Source organism: Aureobasidium subglaciale (assembly GCF_000721755.1).
Source record: "Aureobasidium subglaciale EXF-2481 unplaced genomic scaffold scaffold_1, whole genome shotgun sequence".
Lineage (NCBI taxonomy): Eukaryota > Fungi > Ascomycota > Dothideomycetes > Dothideales > Saccotheciaceae > Aureobasidium > Aureobasidium subglaciale.
The window spans coordinates 380,405-403,204 of NW_013566994.1; the positions used below are offsets into that span (position 1 = coordinate 380,405).

The window sequence follows — 22,800 nt, forward strand, 5'->3', positions numbered from 1 at the left end:
AAAAAGTGTCCACAAGGGTTATACGCCTGGCCCTCTCTGTCTCTTTGTCTCTTGCACTTGCTTCTGCATATTCCCGATTGTCAGGTACAATTGGCAATCATGTTGTTCAAACTTGCATGGCTGTTGTTGTGCGTGTTGCCGCTTGTGGCACTCTGTGCGGAGGACTACTACAAGGTAAATGGCTATGGCGACTGTCGAGGGAGATTGGAGATGTGCTAATACTCGATGAACAGTTGCTTGGAATTGAGAAGAATGCATCAGACCGCGAGTTGAAGAAGGCATACCGAACACTTAGCAAGAAATACCATCCTGACAAGAACCCGTCCGTCGCATCCCATCCCCTGCCTCGAGAAGATTGTATAGACTAATACAACACGACACAGCGGCGACGAATCAGTCAATCAAAAGTTTGTCGAAATCGCCGAAGCCTACGAAGCCCTCTCCGAACCCGAGACGCGCAAAATCTACGACCAATACGGCCATGAAGGTCTCAAACAACACAAAGAAGGCGGTCATCGTCAAGGAGGCAACCCCTTTGACCTGTTCTCTCGCTTCTTTGGCGGAGGCGGTCACTTCGGCCAGTCTGGTCAACGCAGAGGTCCTAATATGGAAGTCCGCGTCGCCGTGCCCCTTCGCGACTTTTACAATGGCGCCGAACACGAAATCGCACTGGAAAAACAGGCAATCTGCTCATCTTGCGAGGGCAGTGGTTCAGAAGATGGAAAGACAGATACGTGTGGAAAGTGCAAGGGTCATGGTATGATTATCCAAAAAGCACAACTCGCACCGGGCATCTTCCAACAAATGCAAATGCAATGCGATCTCTGCGGTGGAAAGGGAACAACCATTCAACACAAATGCAAGACCTGTGGTGGATCTCGCCATGTCAGGGAAGTCGAGACGTTTACCGTCAACATCGAAAAGGGAATGCCAAAGGGAGCGAGAATTAATTACGAAAACGAGGGAGATGAGAGTCCAGATTATGTTGCTGGAGACCTCATCGTGCAGGTTGTGGAAAAGGATCCAGAGTTGGGCAAGGGTGATGAAAAGCACGATCGCACAGATGGCACTTTCTTCCGTCGCAAGGGCAATGATTTGTTCTGGCGTGAAGTGCTGAGTTTGAGGGAAGCATGGCTGGGAGACTGGACTCGCAATCTCACACACTTGGACGGACACACCGTGCAACTCTCCCGCAAGCGCGGTCAAGTCATCCAACCAAACTCTGTCGAAGTCGTCAAGAACGAAGGTATGCCCATCTGGCGTCATGAAGATGGTCCTGAATACGGAAACCTGCATGTCGAGTATACTGTCATACTGCCAGATCAGATGGACAAGAATATGGAAAAGGACTTTTGGAACACATGGGACAAGTGGAGGAGGAAGAGCGGAGTGGACTTGCAAAAGGACGCTGGTAGACCCGCTCCTGCTGCTGCTGGCTCTGGACATGACGAGTTATAGAATGATCTCGTCTTTTTCTTCATTCACGCTTGGTCTGCTGTTGCTTGGAACTGAAAAGGAAACAAGTATAATACCCCATCCAATTGATCAACTACAATAAATTATCCATTCATCATCTTGAGTTTGGTCCTCATCTAGAAGTGCCTGTACCATCTGGATCTTGTGTACCCGAGTACCCGAGTACCCATGTAGACCTAGCCCTCTCCATGCATGCCCATGCCTGGGAACAACAACCAGATAAGAAACCTCAAAGCTTCGCCTCCTCCTTGAGCTCACCAATCTTCAACCTCTTCTGATACTTCTTGAGCACATGCTCATTATGATATTTCCAAAACTGTTTACTCGCATCTGTATTTCCCCATCTCATCAGCACTTTGGACATCTCGATAAACCGATGAGTTAAGAAGAGGATCAAAGAAGACATACCTTTTCCTCCTACACGCTTCAATATCTTACTGCCGCCTGGATGTTCATCTGCAAATTCTTGCATGGAGTAGACGGCATTGTCGATTATTATGTAGAGACCATTGTCGGGGCTCGCGTGGTCTTTGACTTCTTTTGCCGTGAGGGATTGGGACATGATTGTTGCTTTGTTGTCCTTTGAGACAGTGATGATTGATAAAAGGGCTTGATATGATGGAGATAAAAAGCGACAGAGGATTGCGGATGATGTTGGTATGATGTAACAGGTAATCGAGCGATGTGGTATAGAAGGAAAAAGAATGTAATCCGGAAGACCGTGGTTGGTCGGTGTGGAGGGGAATGCTTGATATCTCCGCAATTTAGGAGATATGCCGAGGCTTTAGGATGATAGGAAGGGTGGGTGTCAATCGCCTAAACTTTCCATTTCGCCGGTTTACTTTGGGTCGCTGAGTCGTCCTTGAGGCTCGAGCATCATTAAACACTATAGATGTTGTGTATAAGGTAAAAGATCGAGGAGACAGTCGTCGTGAATTCATTACTCGCGTACAGAAAAATGGGATTGTAGAGAACAGGTGAGTAATGTCGGCAAGATGCCCTTTGCCCCTTCCCTGGAAGATGGCTCGCCTGATGTATCATCACATCCATCTCATCTAGCATCGATCTCCTTCACCTCTTCGGCTTGCTGGCAGGATCGATCCTTACCTTCCCGCTGGAGAGAGGTTTGGAGTTGACAGGCGGCAAATTCGAGACCTTTGGTAGCCCATTCGCAACAGGAGCCTTCGAGATACCATTTACACCAGGAGCTTTTGGCAATCCATTCACTGGAGCTTTCGGCAACCCACCACCTGGACTTGGCTTACTGGCCGCGCTGACCTTGACCTTCCCGGGGATGCTGGAGACGCTGGACAGAGGCTTTGCGTTGACAGGAGGAAGAGACGACACCACCGGTTTAGGCACCGATGCTTTCGGCACAGAGGGTTTGGATAGCCCATTGGCTGACGGCACAGGGCTACCTCCCACAACACTCTTCGGTTTACTCGCTGCAGAGACAGCAGTCTTCTTGACTGCTCCAGCATATGAAGGTGTATTCGCTCCCAAAGTCTTTGCCTTTGCCGGCGGTGCGGGAAGTGCTTTTTGAGCAGAAGAAGGAGCTGCGGGCAAAGCCTTTTGCTTTGAGAGCGCTCCTGGACCTTTTGGTGGTGCTGGAAGGGCTTTTTGTTTCTTTACTGCTGTTGCGGAGCCAGGGTTTGGTGCTGTGGCTGCTACTGCGCGGTCGCCGTAGCTGTTAATGTAATTGCCCCAGTTCTTGATGCTGCCTTCGATGCCTGGGAGAACTATCAGCTATGTGTCTTGTATGGGAGCAATTAGTTGGTGCAGGGACAGGATGACTTACCAGTGCCGACAGCTTGTCCACTGCTCTGGATCATGGTACCGACACCGCCGACGGCATTACCTGCTACATTCCCAGCAGCAGTAATGCCGCTGGACAGCATGCCCATGGCAGTGTTTTGAATGTAATTCGTGATGAATCCCGTCATCTTGTGATATACGCGACTATGTCAAACTCTCAGGAAAGTTGCAAGCACAAGTTCGAAAAAGATGCTGAAGCTCAAAGGACCAAGCCAAAGAGAAAGCACAAACCAACAATGATGGCAAGCAAAAGGATCCAGACTGCCCATCTTCTCAAGAATGCGCCAGAAGCAGCATCACTGTGCATAAACCACACCCCTGCAATACGGATGACTTTTTGTCCCGCAAACCTGGCAGACAAAGTTGTAGATCTGGGGCAAGGGTGGTGAGCCCAGGCACAACTGTGACGTAAAGTGTGGCGCATGCGAAGAGGGCACGCAACGCAGGCGAGATGTCACACGGCAGAGTGAGACAATCGACCGTTCGAACGGTTGGACAGCCGCGTAGGTTACGTAGCGGGCCCAGAAAGCCAGAACCCAGCGTGAAACACACGCGACCGGACAGCGGCTGGGAAAGTTTTGGGCAAAGAGGGTTGGAAAGAGGGGCCGATTGAACTCTTCTTGTGCTCCTGAATCTTAAACAGGTGGTTGAGGCATGGACAGGAAAGCGACGCGCGTGCAAAGGATTGAGATGCTGGGTATGTGGTATTGATACAGTGTAAACCATCCGCCGTCAAAGTAGAAGCCTTAAGCAATCATGGCTCCTTCATCATTAGAAAATAGAGGGAAAAAGATAGGAAACATCGATGCCGTGCTGTTGTTCCCCGTGCTCCGAGACCAAATTCTAAGCTCCTTGACGTGCCTTCTCCGCACAAATGAGTGCGATAATGCGACTCAGCTCTGCACTTTGAGCAGCAGCCTCTCTGACAATCTTCTCATCGACCTCCTCCGATCTTGACAAATCTGCCGTGCTCTTGAGCATACGGTTCTGAAGGGCGAGCATCTTTTGAAGTGTGTTGTCGAGGAAAGGTGCGCTGAAGCTAACGTCGTTTCCGGTGTCCAAGCGCATCTCCAGCTTACGAGGACGCTTCTTCTCGGTTGGCTCTTCGTTAAAAATCTGTCCATTCTGTTGCGGCTTGGGCCTGATATCCGGTTAGCGAGATGAGATTGGTAAAAAGGATCATGTCGCGTGAACATACCTCTCAACAAATGTGATGCTCTCAGCCATCTCGGCGACACGGTTTGCGATTCGGTTGGCCATGATGGCGTATGCTGAACCAACTCCGTTCACAGGTGTGTCTCCTTGAGATGAGATGCTGTTCGCTCTAGCTGCTGGACGGACTGCGCCTGCTCTGCCAGTGGCTGCACCGTTTGCTCGAGCGGCTCCGTTCGCACGAGGAGCACCGTTCGTTCTGGCTACACCGTTGGTGGCTCGCGATTGATTGATATGAGGACGAGTTGCAGAAGAAGCGTTTGCCATGTCGAGTCTTGTTGTGTATAAGGTGTGACGGATCTGTGGTTCCGAGGGATGTTTGTCGCTTCTTGTACCAAACAGTTGCAAGTATTTAGGTATTGAAAAAGGGTCTTTCTGATTCGAGAAAAGTGTCAAGCAGAAGCTTCGTCGTAGTGTTTGCAGTATGTACGGAGAATTATTGAAAGAAAGAAGGGTTGCATTTACTCGAAGACCTAAAGGCAACTTAGGCAAGGCAGGGTGTGGCTGGACCCCAATCGAAAGGCGGCTCATGGGTCAAACGTCATTTCACTTTTCCCTGCGGGGCGCGAATCAGGTTGGTAGTGGCTGAACTGCAGCTCGGAACTCGATCGGGCACCAGCACGGTGCCACCATTGCCTCATCGCACGTCGCTTGCTTACGCGAGTCGATGAAAGGACTGGTCGAAAAGCAGGAATGCTTGCATGGCCGGACTGACAGGGCCCTGCGGTCTCGATGTGACTCTGTTCGTATTCCATCAGATGAATAGCTGATCTGTGGCTGTTCCGTGTTCCCTCCTTGTAAATTATTCAAATTCAGAATGTCGAGACAGCAAGTCGAGGCAGCGTCTAAAGCATTTGGCGATACCTTGTTAGGCGCAGGTTTCGATTTGCTGAAGTCGAAATCAGGAGACCAACATCCAGCAGGACCGCCTCAACATGGCACCATGGGACAGGCCGAGAGAGCCTTCTCTGCTGCATCGACGTTCCTGTCAGGGGTACTGGCGTAAGTAGACTTCCAAAGTGTCACTCAAATCCAGTGTCTGATCAGTATAATGCCCACTCAGTATAAGCGCTTCTCAATTTATTGGTGCTCCTCTCAAGCTCATCGACCCAAAGTTCTACGATGGATACATGGCCTGGACGAAAGAGTCTTTTGCTGTTCTCACTGCAACCATGACCCAGTGGTGGGCTCCCACTGCTGTCAGAGTTACTGGAGATGAGAGTATGAAGGACCAGTTGTACCAAATGGAGGACGGGAGTCTTCGATGCAACTTTCCCCACCGTTTGGTCATGATGGCCAACCATCAGGTATATTATCGAGAACGATACGCGAAGGCGAGCAACGACGCTGATAGACATAGCTTTATACCGACTGGCTATACCTCTGGTGGATCGCGTATACTAACAAGATGCATGGTCGGATCTACATCATCTTAAAAGAGTCTCTGAAGAATGTTCCCATCTTTGGGTGGGGAGCTCAGTTCTACAACTTCATCTTCTTGTCGAGAAAATGGGAGACAGACAAGAGCCGCTTTCAACGGCATCTGAGTCAACTCAGCGACCCTAAAGATCCAATGTGGTTGTTGATTTTCCCAGAAGGCACGAACTTGAGCGAGACCACTCGTGCAAAGAGTAAAGCTTGGGCAGACAAACAAGGTATCAGCGACATGAAACATCAACTTTTACCTCGCAAGACTGGACTACAATTTTGCCTACAGCGTCTGGAGGAGTCGACAAATTGGTTGTACGACTGCACAATTGCTTACGAGGGCGTTCCGTACGTTTTTCGAGGTTCTTTGGATAGCAATCTAACTAACGACAAACAGAGAAGGACAGTTTGGTCAAGACATATTTACCCTGAAATCATCGTTCTTTGAAGGACGACCACCAAAGTCTGTAAACATGTACTGGAGAAGATTCAAGATTAGCGATATTCCCATCGACAACGATGAAGCTTTCGAGCGGTGGCTCAAGAATCGCTGGACTGAGAAGGATTACCTGCTGGAGCACTTTTATCGCCATGGATCTTTTCCCTCCGGATGTCCGATCAAAGCGATGCAGGCCGAAGCAGCGTTGCGAAAAATTGCAAATGGTAACAGCAACGGAGAAAAGAAAAGTGTCGTCAAGCCAGTCAACAAGACTGCTAAGTTCATCACAACCGAAGTCAAGGCTGGTGGATGGGAAGAGTTTCTGGCCATCTTTGCTCCGATCACGGCCGCAGCAACAGCGCTCTCGAGTGGAGATATAGCACCAGGAAACATCGACTTTGATGCACTACTGAACAAGGTCGCCCAACAGCAACAACTTAATCTGTTGAACACAGGTAAAGCACCGAAAGCGCCAAAGTCGACCGAAGACATGCGACAAGCTCTGACATATGCTACGAAATCAGCAGGCGGTCCACCGATAAAAGGATCTGCGGTGGAGAAGATAACAAGAGATGCTGCTCGGACACAGAGAGAGATACAGGAAGCAATGGGAAAGCATCCGGTGGCAGAAGGCACCAAACCACCAACAGCTGGACGAAATCTGGATCCAAAGCTTAAGAACACTATCGATAGTGCGCACGAAGAAACGAGGCGACGACTCCTGCGAGCCTCTCAATCGGCGTCTCCCAAGCCTGCACCAAATGTTCGCAAATCTCTACCCATGACGCCTGTAGAGACTGCAATTACGCGACCTCTTTCGACATTGGCGATGCAGAAAGCCAAACAAGGTGTACAGAAAATAGCCGAAAATAAGCAGAAGCAGCGAACGGCACCTGCTGCGAGCAAAATTGGGACATCAACCTCGTCAACAAGTAAGCAGCCATCTCAAGCATCGGCTGCTAGCAAGAAGGCTGGTATGCCGAACGGTACCGCGGCCAGCAACAAGGCTGTAGCGACAAAGACTGTTCCAAAGGTAGCAGCCAAGCAAGCGCCTGTCAAAGCGAAGAAGCCGACAACATGATGCGAACGGAGCGCTCCGAGCCTTGATGTCTCTGGTGTAGCATCTGGCGCAGTACAGCAGAAAATCCATAGACGGGATAAGAGTACCGGCCGCAGTTGCCATCGATTCTGATAATGTCCAGTCAGAGCAATAGGCGCGATCTTGGCTAAGATCACGATCGATGGTAGTCGATTCGCGAGCAGATTATGCAGGAGCCCTGAGGGTCCAAAATCAAGACGGCACAATACTTGATTGCAGCATCTGACGTATGTATAAGCAGAGGTTCAGCGTCATGAGCACGTCCCGAAGCATAGGCGCCTAATAGAGGATGCGTTAGAACAGTTGCATCTATCGGATAGGGTTATCTATGTCGCGATAGTTGGCACAATTAGGCGGGATCGACGCAATTAGCGGCATTGTGTACACGAGACATATGAACAAGATTGCATATCAACATAGGCACTTGCAGTAACCAATCTCCAGTCGTAATTGCGCATGTCGGTGTTGTAGAAGTTGGTGAATGAACAGGAGAGATCAAAGTTTGGTTCAGGAGCGGACCGGTTTCTGGGTCGACAGAAAAAAGACGTGTTGTTGACATGGTTGCGGGGGGAAAGGAAAGCGCGCGAGCGAAGTTTGCAAGTCTCGAACGGGCAGCTGCAGCTTCACGTCAGGAGCAGGGAGGCACGCGCGACGCTAACCATTTCTACCCGGCAGGCCAGGAGGGTGATTCTGTTCTCGATCTTGTTCTGTTCTTCTCCGACACGTCTGCTCTGCCAGCTGCAGGGTATATCGACTTGCCGGTACCATTTTTAATCAGCTCCCAGCCCCCCTGAGCCCAGCCAACCATGAGCGTCCGGGTCGTCGCGCGCATTCGGCCCTTGCTCAAGCAGGAACTGGAGAAAGACACCATTGTCGAGGCCGCTCCCAATGTTTCCGAGCCACTTGCGACTCCCTCAATCGTGCGCATCCCGAATCCAAAGAACGAGGCCGAGGCTTTCAGCTTCCAGTTCAACAGCGTCTACGACCAGCTAGCCACACAACAACAAGTCTTTGACAATGAGATTGCTCCCACCGTCAAGCACCTCTTCAAAGGATTCGACGTCACCATCTTCGCATATGGAGTCACAGGAACTGGAAAGACGCACACGATGCGTGGTGGAAAGCTACTGGCTGAACGAGGTGTCATTCCACGACTACTCAGCAGCATCTATCGCAGAAGTCGCAAGATTGAAAAGGACACCGAAGGCGACACAAAGGTCGACGTCGCCATGAGCTACTACGAAATCTACAACGATCGCGTCTTCGATCTGTTTGAAAGTCTCGAGAAGCGCACTCCGGCCGGTCTGCCCATTCGTGACAACAATGGCAAGACGGTTGTCGTTGGCTTGACCGAGAGACCTTGCACCTCGCTAAAGGACTTCGAGACTCTCTACGACCAGGCCAACGTCAACCGCTCCACTTCTGCCACAAAGTTGAACGCACATTCCTCACGCTCACATGCAGTCCTCTGCGTCAAGGTAACTCAAGTGACTGGCAACGAAGTCCGTGTAAGCACGGCGAGCGCCATCGATCTGGCAGGATCCGAAGACAATCGCCGTACCGACAATGGCAAGGAGAGAATGGTCGAATCTGCCAGCATCAACAAGTCTCTTTTCGTTCTCGCTCAATGTGTTGAAGCTATCAGCAAGAAGCAGAATCGCATCCCATATCGCGAATCCAAGATGACCCGCATCCTGTCTCTCGGTCAAAACAATGGTCTAACTGTCATGATTCTCAACCTGGCTCCTGTCAGAAGCTACCACCTCGACACTCTTAGCTCCCTGAACTTTGCAAACCGTACAAAGAAGATTGAAGTGAACGAAGTCGAGAACAGACCCTTCTTCCGCACAGCACCCAAGCCTGAATCAAAATCTGGCATCCCATCTGTTCCTCTAGCAAATCGCCAACCTTTGCGGCCTAAGGCCTTGTCGCATAATGTTGTCCCTAGCAAGGAAGCGGCCGACAAAGACAAGGTGGAGAAGCCTGTGAAAGCCTTCTCTGTCTATTCGGATAAGCCCAAGACAACAGCGGTACGACCTGGTCATCTATCTGGACAAGGCCATCCTCGCATTGCTGAGGCACATAAGCGCACTAGCAGTGAAGCTGTACCGACTATCAGTCGACCTTCAAAGGTCCTGAAGCCGACAATGGCAGCCAAATCAGAGGCCATGTCAGCAAAGTCCATCGAAGAGATGATTGAAAGAAAGGTGGCCGAAAAGCTAGCCGAGCAAGCACTCAGCGCGAAACTGCCAGCAGGCACCGAGATCTCGCCTGATGTACAAGCCCGATTGATCGCGCTCGAACGCAGAGTAATCGACCAAGAGTCAGCACGCGCAGAAGGTCTCCAATACCTCCTCATGGCCAAACAGCACACCGTCCGTGGCGAGGAAGTCAGCGCACTCAAAATGTACCAGCTCGCCCTCCCTTACTTCCCCGACAACCAAAAGCTAGCCCAAAAAATGCTCAAGCTGCAGGAAAAGATCAATCGCAAGGAAGAGGAGCGTCGGCCCAAATCCGGTGGTGGTGTGCCGCTTGCCGAAGATGCAGATGAGGACTATCAACCTGAAGCTCACGACGACGAACCAGACGAATCAGTCTTTGACGCTCGCAGCGCAAGGCCACGCCGCCCAGCCGTTCGCCGCAACCTCAGCGTCTTCCGCGACGAAGCCTCTGCACCCCAAACACACCAAGCAGACTCCGACTCCGAAGACGAACTAGCACACTCCCTCATGCACACCGGACCCGACCAAACGCCACGCTCAAAACACATCCTCCGCATCATCAATAGCCGTGATGTAGCACAGATACGTTTACTCAAAGGTGTTGGGGCCAAAAAGGCGGAAATGATTGTCAACGCTCTGTGTGAGATGGATGATGAAGTCCGCCATGTTACTGAATTGGGAAGATTAAAGGGCGTGGGAAGTAAAGGTGTTGAGAGGATGAAGGAGGGTCTTGCTGGTGTTATGGCTTAGAAGGACCATTTTGCATTGTAAAAGGTGTTGTTGGGTTTTCGTCGGGAGGTATAAGCATGGCGTTGAAGGGGGTGTTCATCATTCTTGCATATCTTCTTGATGCATCGTTTGGAGTTTTTAATGGGTTGAAGGGTCATTGTTATTTGGCCTGTTCGGGAAGCAGAAGAGGCTTCTTTTCCTCTTACATTCAAGAAGTAGAGACATTCGAAAGAGAGATATCAAATTAGGCAGTACCAAATAAAGAAAGTCCAGAAGAAAAGTTTTCCAAACATCAGCATTCCAGAAACAACCAAGCTCAACACCCCCTATGCTAGGATCTCGCCATCAAAATGACGTGGCTAGCAGCACAGGATAAAAAGGTAAAAAGCAAACCTCACAGAAATGAAGGATCAAAGAAGTTAGGAATCATATATTCGCATGCAAGAAAAAAGTAATTTGTTATTAACACCAGAGTAAAGAAGAGGCGTGCAGAGAGTTGCTAAAACTAAGAAAGAAAAAAAATCGCTGCAAAATTCATGGTTCGTGATTGTGGTAGAAAAAGAAACAACAAAAAGGGGGGTATCAGGGTATCCAAAAAAAGTAACTCGACTGAGACCACACCAAAAGACAGACAGAGAGAAGGTCCGAAGAAAAAGATCAAACGTCGTGTGCTTGCAAGGGAAGTGGAATATGGGGGTATTTGGGAAGGATGGGTGGTAAGAGGTCAGATACGCTTGCAGGCGAGTAAACAAAGATGAGAAAAGATCAAAAGGCTAGAAAGACAAGGCTCGGAAATAGATTTCCAAAAAAGCAGTAGAATAATAAATATCGTGATTGTCGTTCGTCGGTCGTGTTCGTTTCTCGGAAAGGTTTCATCAGATTATGAAACATTAGTTGTAGGTGTAGATGGATAGTGAGCGTTGTTCGTGGTGGGAGAGTAGCTGATCAAGATCAACCGCGGTGTTCGACAGCTCTGTTTTCACTAGTGGCAACAGCGACAAGTGCTTCAAGTCTGCCCATATCAGGGTTGGCTCTCTGATTGATCGGTGCAGGACGCCACTCAGGAGATTGCATCTGCATGTTGTGACCGGTTTGCATCATATAGACAGCAGCTTGTTGGCCGGGCATGTGCACGTAGCTGTGAAAGCCCGAATCTGCTCTGGTAGGCTCGGGCTTGCCTTGGTAGTGAGCCTGGAGCGCCCTTTGCTCATCGGTGAGTGCGGCGCCAGGAGGCTGAAGCTCAACCATGCCGTTTGCATGCATGATAGCAGGGTGCAGTTCTCTGCTCTGAGAAGTGGAAGGCGTGGGGATGCCTTCACTGCTGCTGGATTCAGGGGAAGTGCGGTGCGCAATCATGATTGGCTGACTTCCCTGAGGTGGACCCATAGGGCCACCGTACCATGCTTGACGCTTGTTTACACGTTCCTCCGTACCAAGGCGGATTTCAGCAGACGGCTGCAGCTGAGGAAGAGCATAGCCAGGAGCGTACTGCTGAGCTGCCGCGGCGGTAGTTCGCTGACTTGGAAGGATGCGGGATGGATCAACAGGAGGATGTGACATGCCCTGAGCAATCTCGAGTCTGTTGAGACCTTGATGGAGACTGTGCTCCCAGCCTATGCTTCTACGGTCACCAGGAGCCGAAGTGGATGCTTCAAGCGGTGCAGCAATAACAGATTGGCGACGGCCAGAATCGATTTGCATAGGGCTAGTGATATTGCGTGCGGGAGCAGCAGGAGGGGGAGGGGCATGGTCAAAGCTCTCGATACCGGGGAGTCTGGTGATCTGGCTTGCTGCGGGTTGTGAGGCAAGAGCAGGAGCGGCATCATCAGGAGTCTGGTTATAAGCTAGACCACTGGTTGCTGGACGACTGGCATAGTTTGCATGAGTGCCAGGATGCCATGTTCTTCTTCTCCACTCGAGCTCTGCGTCAGATTCGCGACGTTGGTGCGAAAAGGTGGAGACGGTCGGACTTGCGGCCATGCTATTCGTGTTCGAGTACTGGGGAGTCGGGCCCGAGGGAAGAGGGGCGAAGAAGACGGGCTGGTAGCTTGCCGTCTGCGGAGAGTAAGGGCTGGCGCCAGAAGGCACCGACAGACGACGAGAGGGCGTTCTGCTGCCGTTGTAGAAGGAAGATCTTGCGATGGGGAGGGAGGGCGACTGCATGGTGGCTTGGAACCTTGGACTGCCTTCACCAGTCGAGAAGTTTGACGAAGTGGGAGAACTGTATCCACTAGGCGACTGGTAGTAGCCGAACTGAGGACCATTGTTGGGAATGGCAGGGTTGAAGGTGTCGAGACTCAACCTCGCTCTAGACGCGGGATCTTGGTTGAGCATCAGAGGGGAGGGACGTGGGCGACTCTCACCAATGTCTGACATGGCCAGGCTAGAGGTCGTCGAGAGGACGCTCGAGGCCGACAGGTTCCTGCTATGTCCTCTGCTGTATGCACCATGTCCGTGACCACCACTGCTGGCGGTCGACGCTCTTGGTCTTACGTTCGGTGGGCGCACGCGGTCGGTCCGGATCTGTCTCTGGAACCTGGTCCCAGTCGCAGCAAGCGAATCACCAGGAATCTCTTCGTTGACGTGAACGGTCTGGGCATGTTGGCGCAGGTTGTCGAGTCTAGAGAACCGTCTGGAGCAGTGGCACTCGAAGGGTCGTTCACCCGTGTGTTTTCTAGTCCGTGTTAGTATCTTGTATCCATGGCAGACCCGAGGCATATGCTTACCGGATGTGCCGGGCCAAATGTTCGCTGCGAGTGAAGCTGAGGTTGCACGGAGGGAAGTCCTTGCAGTAGAATCTCTGGCCCTTCTTCTTCTTTCTCGAAGGCTTCTCGTCGTCGTCGCTTTCGTCGTTCGAGCCGGCTTGGTCGTTGCCTTCGTCGTCGTCATCGTCGCCCATGTCGATGTCTTGCGAATCGCTGGACTGGTGCGAGTTTACCGAACGACGCGAGTTCTCACGACTTATGCCGACTGCATCATTATGTTGCTCAGATGCGACAGAGTCGTCGGCAGGAAATTTGAAACTTCTTCTTGTTGGTGTATTCAGAGTCGACTCTTCGGACGGGATTTCGTCAGCGGGTTGGTCGGAGAAGCGCGCGTTGAGTCGCGGCGTGGTAGGTTGGTAGTCGTCAGCAGTACTACCGCTTCGTTTTCTACTGCCAGGCGCAAGTATCGGTCTCGTGGTGGATCGAGGGTTCGACATGGCTGGCGAAATGGTGGGGGGGATGATGACGAAATGTCAAAGAAAGCCAGTCGTGTTGAGGTGGAATGATTTTCTAGCCGGCTTGTTCAGATTAGTCGATTCGTCAAATCGACGTCTCTAGCAGATAATTCGTTCGTCGTGGTGCACAAGAGCGGCCCCAGTATTGCCGACTTATAAATGCATATAAAAGGCGTACCGGTCAGGTTAGAGCATGTCATGAAGCTGGCAGGGCTGACGAGACATGAGATATCAAGGGAAATTAGGGACTGGTAAATCGTGTCGACGTATGTCTGCTGAAAAGTCGTGGTGGAGGAAACGTAACAGGCGTGAGGGACGTAAGAGACGACGAGGCCGACGCTGACGAGCGACAAGAGGGTCGCAAGAGTGATAAGCACGCAGCAGATGCAGCAGTAGTAATGGATACAGCGGCGAGGTGCAGCGTGGCGGGGACCACGTTAGAAACGATCCTCCAAAAGGCGTCAGAGTCAAACCAAAGCAGGCTCGGCAGTCCAACGGCCAGGCACTACAAGATGGACTGGCTTGCTTTCTGCTGTTCCCGGGGCTCGATCAAAACTATACTTGCGATGGACAAGACAGGGCGCAGGAACAAGCGTCCGAGAAGGGCCGCGACAGAGTCAAAAGCGTAGAGTACCCGCTGCGGGAAGAGAGAGCATGGCGCTATGAACAAGGCAAGTAGACGATGATGATGACTTCCCCTCGCATATCTCAAGCACAGATGCCACCATTAACTTTGTCTACCGCGCCGGATCGGCAACGCAACATGTCGACTGGGCGCTTGCTCATGCAGAAGTCTGGAGGCCCGTTTCAACTGACGACTGCCAGCCAACCATCGCGAGACGTCTACTGCCTTTTCGCGATTCACGGCATCTGTGTACCCGCCGAAGCCCTGCCTGCCAACAGACTACGGGCCTTTCAACCTTGCGCGCAGAACGGCGAGCGCGCAATTAAGGTGATCCGCGTGAACAGGTACCCTCGACAATACCGTAATCAAGAGGTGGGGTGTGCGTAGCTGCAATGTACAAAAAAGGTACATGATGGTGCATATTCAGGTGCAAACCAACCAGTCCCGCAACGACAATGCGTGTACGGTGTACCTACCCCTCCACCTTGTCCTTGTCTGCAAGACAGCACTGCGCCTGGACACGCGCGCCCGCCGTCCAGCCCTTGTATGCTCGGGCCCGTTCACGGATTGCTTGGGTCACGCACACCATACTACTCACACACACTCACATCATACATGCCTCGAGATAACTCGGGCGAGGCGGTTTACCCTTTCCACACGATATACGGTGTGCCAACATGGTGACCACTCACCAGCGAGCAACCCCGGCCAAGGTGCGCTACCCGGCCACCGCCAAGCCACAAAGACGGTGAAGGTCGTTGGAGAGGAGTAGAGCAGCAAAACGAGGAACAGGAAAAGAGAGAGAGAGAGAGAGAGAGAGAACGGGATGGAACGGCTCGTTAGCATGACAATGTGATCAAAAGATGCTCCCTCGATAGTCGATACCACCCTCGGAGGAGAGTTGCTTTTCTGCGTCCATGTTTCATCTGTGCCTTGCTCTTACCATATCTTTCATGCCTCATGCCTTCTTATTGTCAGAAAGTGTCAGAAAAAGTGTCTCGCCCCATCTCTCCCAAGATCTACTGGGTTTCAGGTCCCAAGTTGATCCCGCACGGTACCGAGTCAAAGATCAGACGATGGGGCTTTCGCAAAAGGAGGGGATACGAAAAAGGTACAAGGACTCGAGCGTGGTGTCAGGCAGCCAAGCTTCTTATGGATGATGATGACAACGCTGGTTTACCTGTCGCCATTCGTCAGGTTCGCGACTTATCCACCCCAGCTAGTTCCTCGCATCTTTTCCCAGCACCGCTGACCTGCATGAAAAAGAGCAGCGTCTACAAGCGCCTCCATGTGATCCTGATAGATTGAATGCCGCAGGCTTTAAAAGTGGCCTTAGTCTTCTTGCTCTTCGCTCTTCATAAGTCCGAACGCCCCATGCCTTGCAGATAGGTACACGCGAAGTTCCCTCTTAGGTCAGGTACACAAAAGCCACTCAACCTTTTGCCATGTGAAAATCAATCTTTCTCCTCCACTCCTTTTCTTTCGGTGTTGCCATTCGAGGCTTTCGAACCATCTTCATGCAAAAGAGTCTTGTGGCAGAGATGCAAGGGCGAGACATTTGGTTAAGAAGGGTCTGGATGATTGTCAATGTCAAACCATCGTTTGTTTCCTTTCTCTTGTCCACGTCGCGTGTTTTGTCCGTTGCGCTTTCGTCATTGTTATAGGTGTCTGAATATAGATATTCAACGGCGATCGCGCAAAGCAGCATCCACATCGTGTTCATCCTCCCCCCACACCATTTTGGGCACTCCCGCGGGCAATCACCCAGATCCGACTTTAACCGGTCCTTGCCAAACGAACGAGCAGTAAAAACATCATGGAGGCTACACTTCCATGTCGAGAGATAGACGTACCCTTCTCCCACGGAATCGATCTCGCCCCGTTGTACGACCACAGCCAGCTCCTGTCGTAAGCAATGATGAGTAAGAGTTGTCTTGAAAGCATGTTCCAGATCCCCCCCTTCTACCAAGACCCGTTTCGATACCAGATCAGGCCAGTGGTGTCAAGAATCCCTCCCGATGGCTGACTTGTCCACTCATTCATAAAAGCAAAAAAGCCTCTTTTTGACAAGATAAGGCACCAGGAGAAAACCATGGAAATGTCTCGGATATGTTTAGACCAGAGCGAAAGAAAAGAAGGAGGAGGCGCAAAAACAGGCTCGTGTGGAGAAAAGGGAAGCTTTTTGCATCGGAAAATAGCAGCAAGGTACGGACAAGGTACAAGATACGAGAAAAGTATGTACCTCGAGGAGCAAAAACAAAAGCCTATTCTTCGATGCGTTGCCCTGCCCTGGGCTGTCACTCAGCTCTGTATATCAGCTCTGCTATCCCGACCCACACTCCGGACTTTTGGTTCTGCTACTTTGTTCAGCTTCCTCGAAAGTACGGACTACTTCATACTCCTAAATCATGGATGGATGGATGACACATGGGTCATGTGGTTCCTGCGTCAGGGTAGATATTGTTCTTGAACAGCAATAATGAACGAGGTTTTCGGAAAGCGCTTTTTTCCTTCCATCTAACAAACTTCAAGCACGCGACAGTGGGGTGATTCATTCAACTATATTGGCCCTCCAATTCCTTTACCGTGAGCCCCATTGCTGAATCTTGTGGAACACCTCTACTGTTTGTCAAAGAGTCCCGGACAGCTGCCCATAAACCTTCCTGGTTGGGTACAAAAACTGCCTTTGGTGGTATCAAAAAAGTTTATTGCATGACCTGTGACCGTGCTAGTCAGTAACCTGAAACATGGCTCATGCGTTCTAGAATGTGCTTACCTTTTCTCTGAGCATGCCGATGAATTGAGCTGAGCTGACAGCTAGGTCGGCGCGGTCCTCGATAAGAAGACTTTGTGCCCAGAGTCTGAGACTTGGGTCGCCGTCCTCGCGCACGAGATATAGTGATGGTACCACGATACTACCGCAGCCCTTGGCACGATGGTCTCGACTCTTCTCGACTACAGCACGCACACGCTCATTCATCTCGCTGTCAATGATGGGCAGAGAGGTCTTGCCTTGCTTCAAGGCGTTCTTATCATCAGTGCCAAACACGTCCATAACCAGCGCTGGGACGGCGTCACGTCCCAACCACAAGAACTGTGTCTGGCCGTCGTCGATAAGGTAAAGACCGAAAGGAACGATGTTGCCTGAGGTCAGGTTAAGTGGAGGAGGCAGAGCGATGGCACCAGTCGTCGGATCGGGGAGACCGGCAGTCTCAGGCATGTCGTGCAATGAGTACAGACGAGGGTAGATGTACTGGATCATCAAAGGCAGGGGCAGAGTCGAAAGTAGGCACAAGGCTGCAGAGCGAAGATCGCTAGGAATTTGGGCGGATTTGCGAAGACCAAGCTGCAGTCAGGTCAGTATACGGGTTTCATGCTTACGATACTCAGCGACACTTACGTTTTTGATGAGACCCAAGAATAGAGTTGGCAAAGCTCTGAGGTTGACAGGGAACTGGAGACCGCCACCACCCATGTTACCACCTGCAAGTTCCTTCTTGTATGTCTGAAGGAGCTCAATGATCTTGGCTTGAAGGGCATCTCTAGCGGCATCGAGGCCACTCGACAAAGCTCTCTCGACTGCCTTGTGACTGAAGTAGACGGCAATGGCTTGCTGATCAGCGCTTGAGTAAACATCGGCCAAGTTTTGTGTGGTAGGGATAGACAAGGTCATGACGCGAATGCGACGCTCGCCATTACATGTTGTGTGCAAGACACCGGCCTGCAGACAGACAAATTGCTTTGTGACCGACTCGTCGATGGCAATTTCAACCACGTACGCTTGGTCGCGAGGGAAAGCAGGGAAAGCACAGAGATCAGAGCTACGGTTGAAGAAGTTTCCGTAGAAGGTGCTCGGACGTAGCCCAGTAGTGGCTCTGACACGCAACACAGCCTCTAGACCGATCTCGGATGACAGGTAGTCGCTGAACTCTGTTGCAAACTTGATGGCATCCTCTGTACGGGCGGCACTCCAGGCAGGGTAGAAATATGTCTGACCTCCAGTGTATCTGGGCAGGTTGCTCAGGGAAGCAACATCCTGGTATTGTGACGAGAAGAGGAACATGTCGATCGAAACCTGAGTCTTAGAACACTCGACAGCGAAACTCTTGTAGAAGGCGTTGGCGGTTTGCAAAAGAGAACTCTCTTTGCTTGTTCCCAGAAGCTTCTTGTCCTCTCTCATATCCAGCTTGCCGTAGCCGTGGTTGGGCAAGGATGCAGTCAAAACGACCATCTTTCCACCGACGTGAGAAATCATCTTGTGTCCAGCACGCATAGCCGAGCCCATGGCGGAGAGGCCGTTCTGAGTGCTCTGGAACATGGATTGAAGCTTGCCGAGGAAGGTCTCGATGTTTTGACGCGAATCGGCCAAGCTGACCAAAAGACCATCGGGCGTAGGGAGGAAAGGCTCGTCAAGATCGCTGACGACCAGCATATTTGAATCGGTGGTACCGCTGTCATCGCGAGGAATGGTAAAGTAATGCAAGCTCGAGTCGACGGCCATGAAAGCCAGGCGGGTTCTGCGGTCGGCGTTGGGGATGCGGTCGAGCGATTCGGCAACACAGCGAGCAGCAGTGGCAAGGAGGCCACTCTGGACGGAAGCGACACTGACGTCGAACAAGAAGAGGTATACCAGAGGTTGCGGGGCTCTAACCATGTACTCTTGAGGAGCAACAAACTCCATGACCGAGTAGTTGAGCTCGGAGCGCTGCCAGCGGTCAATGGCTTGTTGCTTCATGTTGTCCCAATCAAAGGCCTGGGGGACGTCGTTGGTCAGGTTGCACATGTTGCAACGCCATCGGTGGCTGTGATCGAGGAAGGTAGCAAAGGGATTGATGTAGGTACGGCATCTGCGACATCTTGCAATGACCTGATCGGGTTGAACAGGCACGTCGTCTTCGGCATCGTGGAGGGTAGCGTAGGGTTGGATGACCAGAGCAAAGGGAAGCTTGGACTTCTTGAGGAGGGAATTTGTCGAAGGGATGGCGTTCAATGTCGATCGGACGTACTTGGGAGGGCAGTTTGCGTTGGGTGAGGGAGTGACGCTAGACTGTTGGACGTGTTAGCTGAGTGGGTGGTTGCAGGCCACGGGGCAGCAGGCATACGTTAGGTGGTAGGATGATGGGAGGAGGAGGCAGATCCAGATCTGACACATGGAAAGGAGCACCCTGGACACTGATGTCGACGGGCTGCAGAGGGTTCAGGCGCTGAGCGACAGGAGCGGGCTGCTGGGGAGCTTGTGCGGGTTGCTGTTGTTGCGGAGCCATGCCCATCTGTGCGAACTGCTGTGTCATGCCGGGCACTGCTCCAGGCGCAGCACCGTAGGCATCTGGCGGCTGGTATCCTGCAGCTGGAGCGCCATAGCCTGCAGCGGCCTGCTGTTGTTGAGGATCAGGGTAGCCTGCAGCCTGTTGGACCGGGGCGCCATATCCGTAGCCAGCAGCAGCGGGTTGGGCGGCACCGTAAGGAGCGACGGGCGGAGCAGTCTGTGTCGCGGGCATGCCAGCATTGGCGCCGGTGCCGAACTCGAATGCCTGGCCGGCATAGGCTCTCTTCTTCTTTTGTGGGAGCTGGGATTGAGGCACGGGGGTGCCGGACTGCGATTGGTCGTACTCTTCCTGCGAATAGCCCTGCGCAGGGTATCCTTGGGGGTTGGCCATGATGGGGAGACGTGTAGCCGACTGCGAGATGCTGCGGCGAGGAAGGATGTGATCAGCTCCGGCTTAGATAGAGGAGGTATATGTTATTATTGATGGCTCTCCGTGCTGAGTCTGGGGACTTGAAGCTGCTGGCTTGCGGTGATCTGGCCATTCCAAACGCCGCCAACCCTTTACCCCCGCGTCATCACCGCCAGCAGTTTGAACCACATTTCATTCTCCGATCACAGCCTCCAGGCAACTACGTTGATAAGGGATACTCGTCCAAACGCTCGTCTGAGCACACGTGTAGTCATTGATAGTGAATTTGTGGAATTGAGGATCGTACATCATCGGGTCTCGTACACTTACCAAATGATTGACCGTCAGGTCAATCGCCATGGACTAATTCGATCACGTCGGAGAAACCGCGACAAATGCTCCACGACCGTATTGCAGCCTCGAAAAACATAGTGCGCATTCATATACTCTGTAAGTCCAATCGTGCTTCAATTCAGAGAGCTACAGGCTTGAACGTGCTTGTTATAGGCGACGATACTCTCAGTCAGGGTCGTGCCATCGTCAACACGCCTTGGCAGACACAGGCTTCACATTATAGCACCGGTCGCATACGTGCAACGACCATAGCTGAGATGCCTCAATGGGCATGGCGACACGACTATGGGTGCAGATTCTATAGACTGGCAGACACTGCGACAAGAAATTGCGACAACAGAATACGACACGGCAGTGATAAGACTTCTTCACTTCCCAGTCATAGACCGAGAAAGCGATGAAGTCCGCGAAATAAATGTCAAAAGCAAAAAGATGGTAGTACCTACGGCGTTAGTTAGGTGGTCGGAATAAATGGCAGAGTAAAATGAGATCAGTGAGCAAGTGCACCAAGGTCATAATGGCAGTATCTACAGCGTTAGTCGTAGGTAATCGGGATAAATGGCAGAGTAATTATGGTATCAGTGGACACGAGCACCAACGTATAGATGAGAGTATCTACCACATTAGAAGCTCAGGGCGCCCGAAGGTTCCCTCTTGACTTCGCTTCGCTAACCCCTAAGGTAACCGGCCGGTGACATGAACACGAGCATGCCCCTCCTGATCCCTCAAGTCGAGGCGCTACTAGTCTGTCACGCGACGAAAACGCGGAGCTTGGTGTGACAGATGGAATGTGGATGGGAAGCAAGGGAGAAAGACATACCTGATGGAGTGAAGGAAAAGAAGGATGCAGAGTGGAGGAGGATCAGGGGTATAAACAGCTGAGCGACAGAGGACCTGCTGACATAAGCAGGTAGCTACAGGCAGCAGCTTTGTCGTCATGGAATAGATCGGAAGACCAGTAGACAGCTGTCTGGAGGGGATGTGACTAAGGTGTAGGTAGAATGAGCAAGTTTACCCAAGACTGGTCCGCGGCGGAGCGACGCCGCAGACAGAAAGCCAGGCACAGGTACCAAGACACCGGGACTGACAGAATTGGTCTTAGCGATGGGAAGTTGAGAATGGTGTAGAAAGCTGTAAAATAGAATTTGAGATGGTACTCGATGCGTCCCCTAAAAGGATAACGCAGAGTGGGTATCTAGGAGGGACGGTTGCAAAAGGTATTAGCCAGCTGGAGAAAGCGGCATAATTGGCAGGAAATGGCTGCGACTCAAGGGACTCGTTCATCAATGTCCATGGGATCGTTGGGCAAGGTACTGGCAGGTGCTTGTGGAGTGGAGGCTTCACTCGGGTATGAAGGTGTGGTGACAACAGACGTATCCTCAGGCCCTCGAATACGTCGGCGTGCTCTCGGCGGTTCAGAGCGGGTGTATGGGCTGTCTAAGCCGTCTGAATCGGTGTCGGTATCTGGGACTTCTGAACGCAATCGTTTGCGGGAGTTTGGTTGGGCAGGTGACGGACGAGTGAAGGAGTAAGGGCGAGATGCAGGTTTCCAGCGCATGCGACGTAGTCTGCGGGCGAAAGCAGCAGAGTCGGAGTCTTGGGTTTCCTCTCCATCGTCCTCCGCGATCATATCGTCAGACGAGCTTTCAAGCTTGCGATCTGGGGCAGGAGTTTCGACTTCCTCCAGCTCGTAGGGATGTAGGACTTGAGCATTATCGCGATAGTCCAGATCGTTCTCTGACAGCTCTTCAACATCAAAGTCGCAATAGGCCGACGCGTTCGAGGCAGGCTTGGGCGGCGAAGATTGCCAGACGGCGACGGAGTCTGGCGCGTGAAGCGTCGCGGATCCAGGGTAGACAGATCTGAACGGCGACGAAGAAAGGCGCGCGCTGGTCGCAATGTTGACCGACATGATCTCAGCTGTATCTTCAGAGGCGCAGAGGATCAGGAGCAGCAGCGATCGAGTCAAGGGAATGGCGAGACAAATGGAGAGAGATGGCCAGAAAGAGGAGGCGGCATCATGCAATGTGAGAGTGTCAAGGACGGGTTGATGACAAGCGAGAGGACAGAAGGTCAAAGACTAGGATGACTGATGAGCATCTACTTTTCGCTGAACACGGTGGATTGTCAAGCTGTCAAGCGCAAGGGAAAGAGGTATGACGATGACGGAGCATGGACGAAGGATGGGGAAGCTTAAAGAGCCGGATCGAAGGGACCGGTGTGGAGCTGCCTATGATGGGTGACTGCACACATCATACTCATGTTCAGATGCAGACAGATGAAGGGCTAGCCAGACAATGATCGAATGTACGCCACATTGTATACATCGTGTAGGTTGTTATTGAAGAAGGAGCGAGATTGGTGAGGCAGGTAGGAGGTCCAGGGCTTGGCGCGTGGAGTAAGGAGAAGTCGCGGCGTGTCAGGGATTCAGGGCGAAACAGACGTGGCAGTAAGGATAGCTGTAACTGTCCATTCCATCCCACTTCACCACCACCAATTCCACCCT

The 22,800-nt window shown here is 51.8% G+C and overlaps 11 protein-coding genes across 11 annotated transcripts; 4 read left to right on the forward strand and 7 right to left on the reverse strand.

Annotated features, from left to right (window-relative positions):
- Positions 1–99: 99 nt before the first annotated feature.
- AUEXF2481DRAFT_45679 (uncharacterized protein) lies at positions 100–1,458 on the forward strand (the record flags this gene model as incomplete). Its single annotated transcript, XM_013492771.1, has 3 exons — positions 100–174; positions 234–322; positions 384–1,458. 3 exons carry the CDS (start codon positions 100–102, stop codon positions 1,456–1,458), a joined length of 1,239 nt encoding a protein of 412 aa, XP_013348225.1.
- A 73-nt stretch (positions 1,459–1,531) lies between these two features.
- AUEXF2481DRAFT_177316 (uncharacterized protein) lies at positions 1,532–2,256 on the reverse strand. Its single transcript, XM_013492930.1, has 2 exons — positions 1,693–2,256; positions 1,532–1,592 (listed from the first exon to the last, which is right to left on the reverse strand). The coding sequence occupies exon 1, from the start codon at positions 2,036–2,038 to the stop codon at positions 1,706–1,708; it is 333 nt and encodes a 110-aa protein (XP_013348384.1). The 5' UTR covers positions 2,039–2,256; the 3' UTR covers positions 1,532–1,592; positions 1,693–1,705.
- Positions 2,257–2,292: 36 nt separating this feature from the next.
- On the reverse strand, positions 2,293–3,776 carry AUEXF2481DRAFT_177245 (uncharacterized protein). Its single transcript, XM_013492931.1, has 2 exons — positions 3,275–3,776; positions 2,293–3,206 (listed from the first exon to the last, which is right to left on the reverse strand). Exons 1-2 carry the CDS (start codon positions 3,417–3,419, stop codon positions 2,548–2,550), a joined length of 804 nt encoding a protein of 267 aa, XP_013348385.1. The 5' UTR covers positions 3,420–3,776; the 3' UTR covers positions 2,293–2,547.
- On the reverse strand, positions 3,462–4,101 carry AUEXF2481DRAFT_177227 (uncharacterized protein). The gene has a single exon (XM_013492932.1). It carries the CDS (start codon positions 4,015–4,017, stop codon positions 3,565–3,567), a length of 453 nt encoding a protein of 150 aa, XP_013348386.1. The 5' UTR covers positions 4,018–4,101; the 3' UTR covers positions 3,462–3,564.
- Positions 4,102–4,134: 33 nt separating this feature from the next.
- Positions 4,135–4,770, reverse strand: AUEXF2481DRAFT_25356 (uncharacterized protein; the record flags this gene model as incomplete). The annotated part of the gene is made up of 2 exons (XM_013492538.1): positions 4,135–4,432; positions 4,490–4,770. The coding sequence occupies 2 exons, from the start codon at positions 4,768–4,770 to the stop codon at positions 4,135–4,137; spliced, it is 579 nt and encodes a 192-aa protein (XP_013347992.1).
- A 550-nt stretch (positions 4,771–5,320) lies between these two features.
- Positions 5,321–7,451, forward strand: AUEXF2481DRAFT_958 (uncharacterized protein; the record flags this gene model as incomplete). The annotated part of the gene is made up of 4 exons (XM_013492382.1): positions 5,321–5,505; positions 5,567–5,810; positions 5,864–6,279; positions 6,329–7,451. 4 exons carry the CDS (start codon positions 5,321–5,323, stop codon positions 7,449–7,451), a joined length of 1,968 nt encoding a protein of 655 aa, XP_013347836.1.
- Positions 7,452–8,111: 660 nt separating this feature from the next.
- On the forward strand, positions 8,112–10,811 carry AUEXF2481DRAFT_35364 (uncharacterized protein). The gene has a single exon (XM_013492666.1). It carries the CDS (start codon positions 8,276–8,278, stop codon positions 10,439–10,441), a length of 2,166 nt encoding a protein of 721 aa, XP_013348120.1. The 5' UTR covers positions 8,112–8,275; the 3' UTR covers positions 10,442–10,811.
- Positions 10,812–11,371: 560 nt separating this feature from the next.
- Positions 11,372–13,622, reverse strand: AUEXF2481DRAFT_960 (uncharacterized protein; the record flags this gene model as incomplete). Its single annotated transcript, XM_013492383.1, has 2 exons — positions 11,372–13,094; positions 13,147–13,622. 2 exons carry the CDS (start codon positions 13,620–13,622, stop codon positions 11,372–11,374), a joined length of 2,199 nt encoding a protein of 732 aa, XP_013347837.1.
- A 3,404-nt stretch (positions 13,623–17,026) lies between these two features.
- Positions 17,027–19,556, reverse strand: AUEXF2481DRAFT_45680 (uncharacterized protein; the record flags this gene model as incomplete). The annotated part of the gene is made up of 3 exons (XM_013492772.1): positions 17,027–17,611; positions 17,666–19,312; positions 19,368–19,556. 3 exons carry the CDS (start codon positions 19,554–19,556, stop codon positions 17,027–17,029), a joined length of 2,421 nt encoding a protein of 806 aa, XP_013348226.1.
- A 574-nt stretch (positions 19,557–20,130) lies between these two features.
- Positions 20,131–20,987, forward strand: AUEXF2481DRAFT_35369 (uncharacterized protein). Its single transcript, XM_013492667.1, has 2 exons — positions 20,131–20,390; positions 20,448–20,987. The coding sequence occupies exons 1-2, from the start codon at positions 20,336–20,338 to the stop codon at positions 20,693–20,695; spliced, it is 303 nt and encodes a 100-aa protein (XP_013348121.1). The 5' UTR covers positions 20,131–20,335; the 3' UTR covers positions 20,696–20,987.
- A 574-nt stretch (positions 20,988–21,561) lies between these two features.
- AUEXF2481DRAFT_25362 (uncharacterized protein) lies at positions 21,562–22,206 on the reverse strand (the record flags this gene model as incomplete). The annotated part of the gene is made up of 1 exon (XM_013492539.1): positions 21,562–22,206. The coding sequence occupies one exon, from the start codon at positions 22,204–22,206 to the stop codon at positions 21,562–21,564; it is 645 nt and encodes a 214-aa protein (XP_013347993.1).
- Positions 22,207–22,800: the final 594 nt, after the last annotated feature.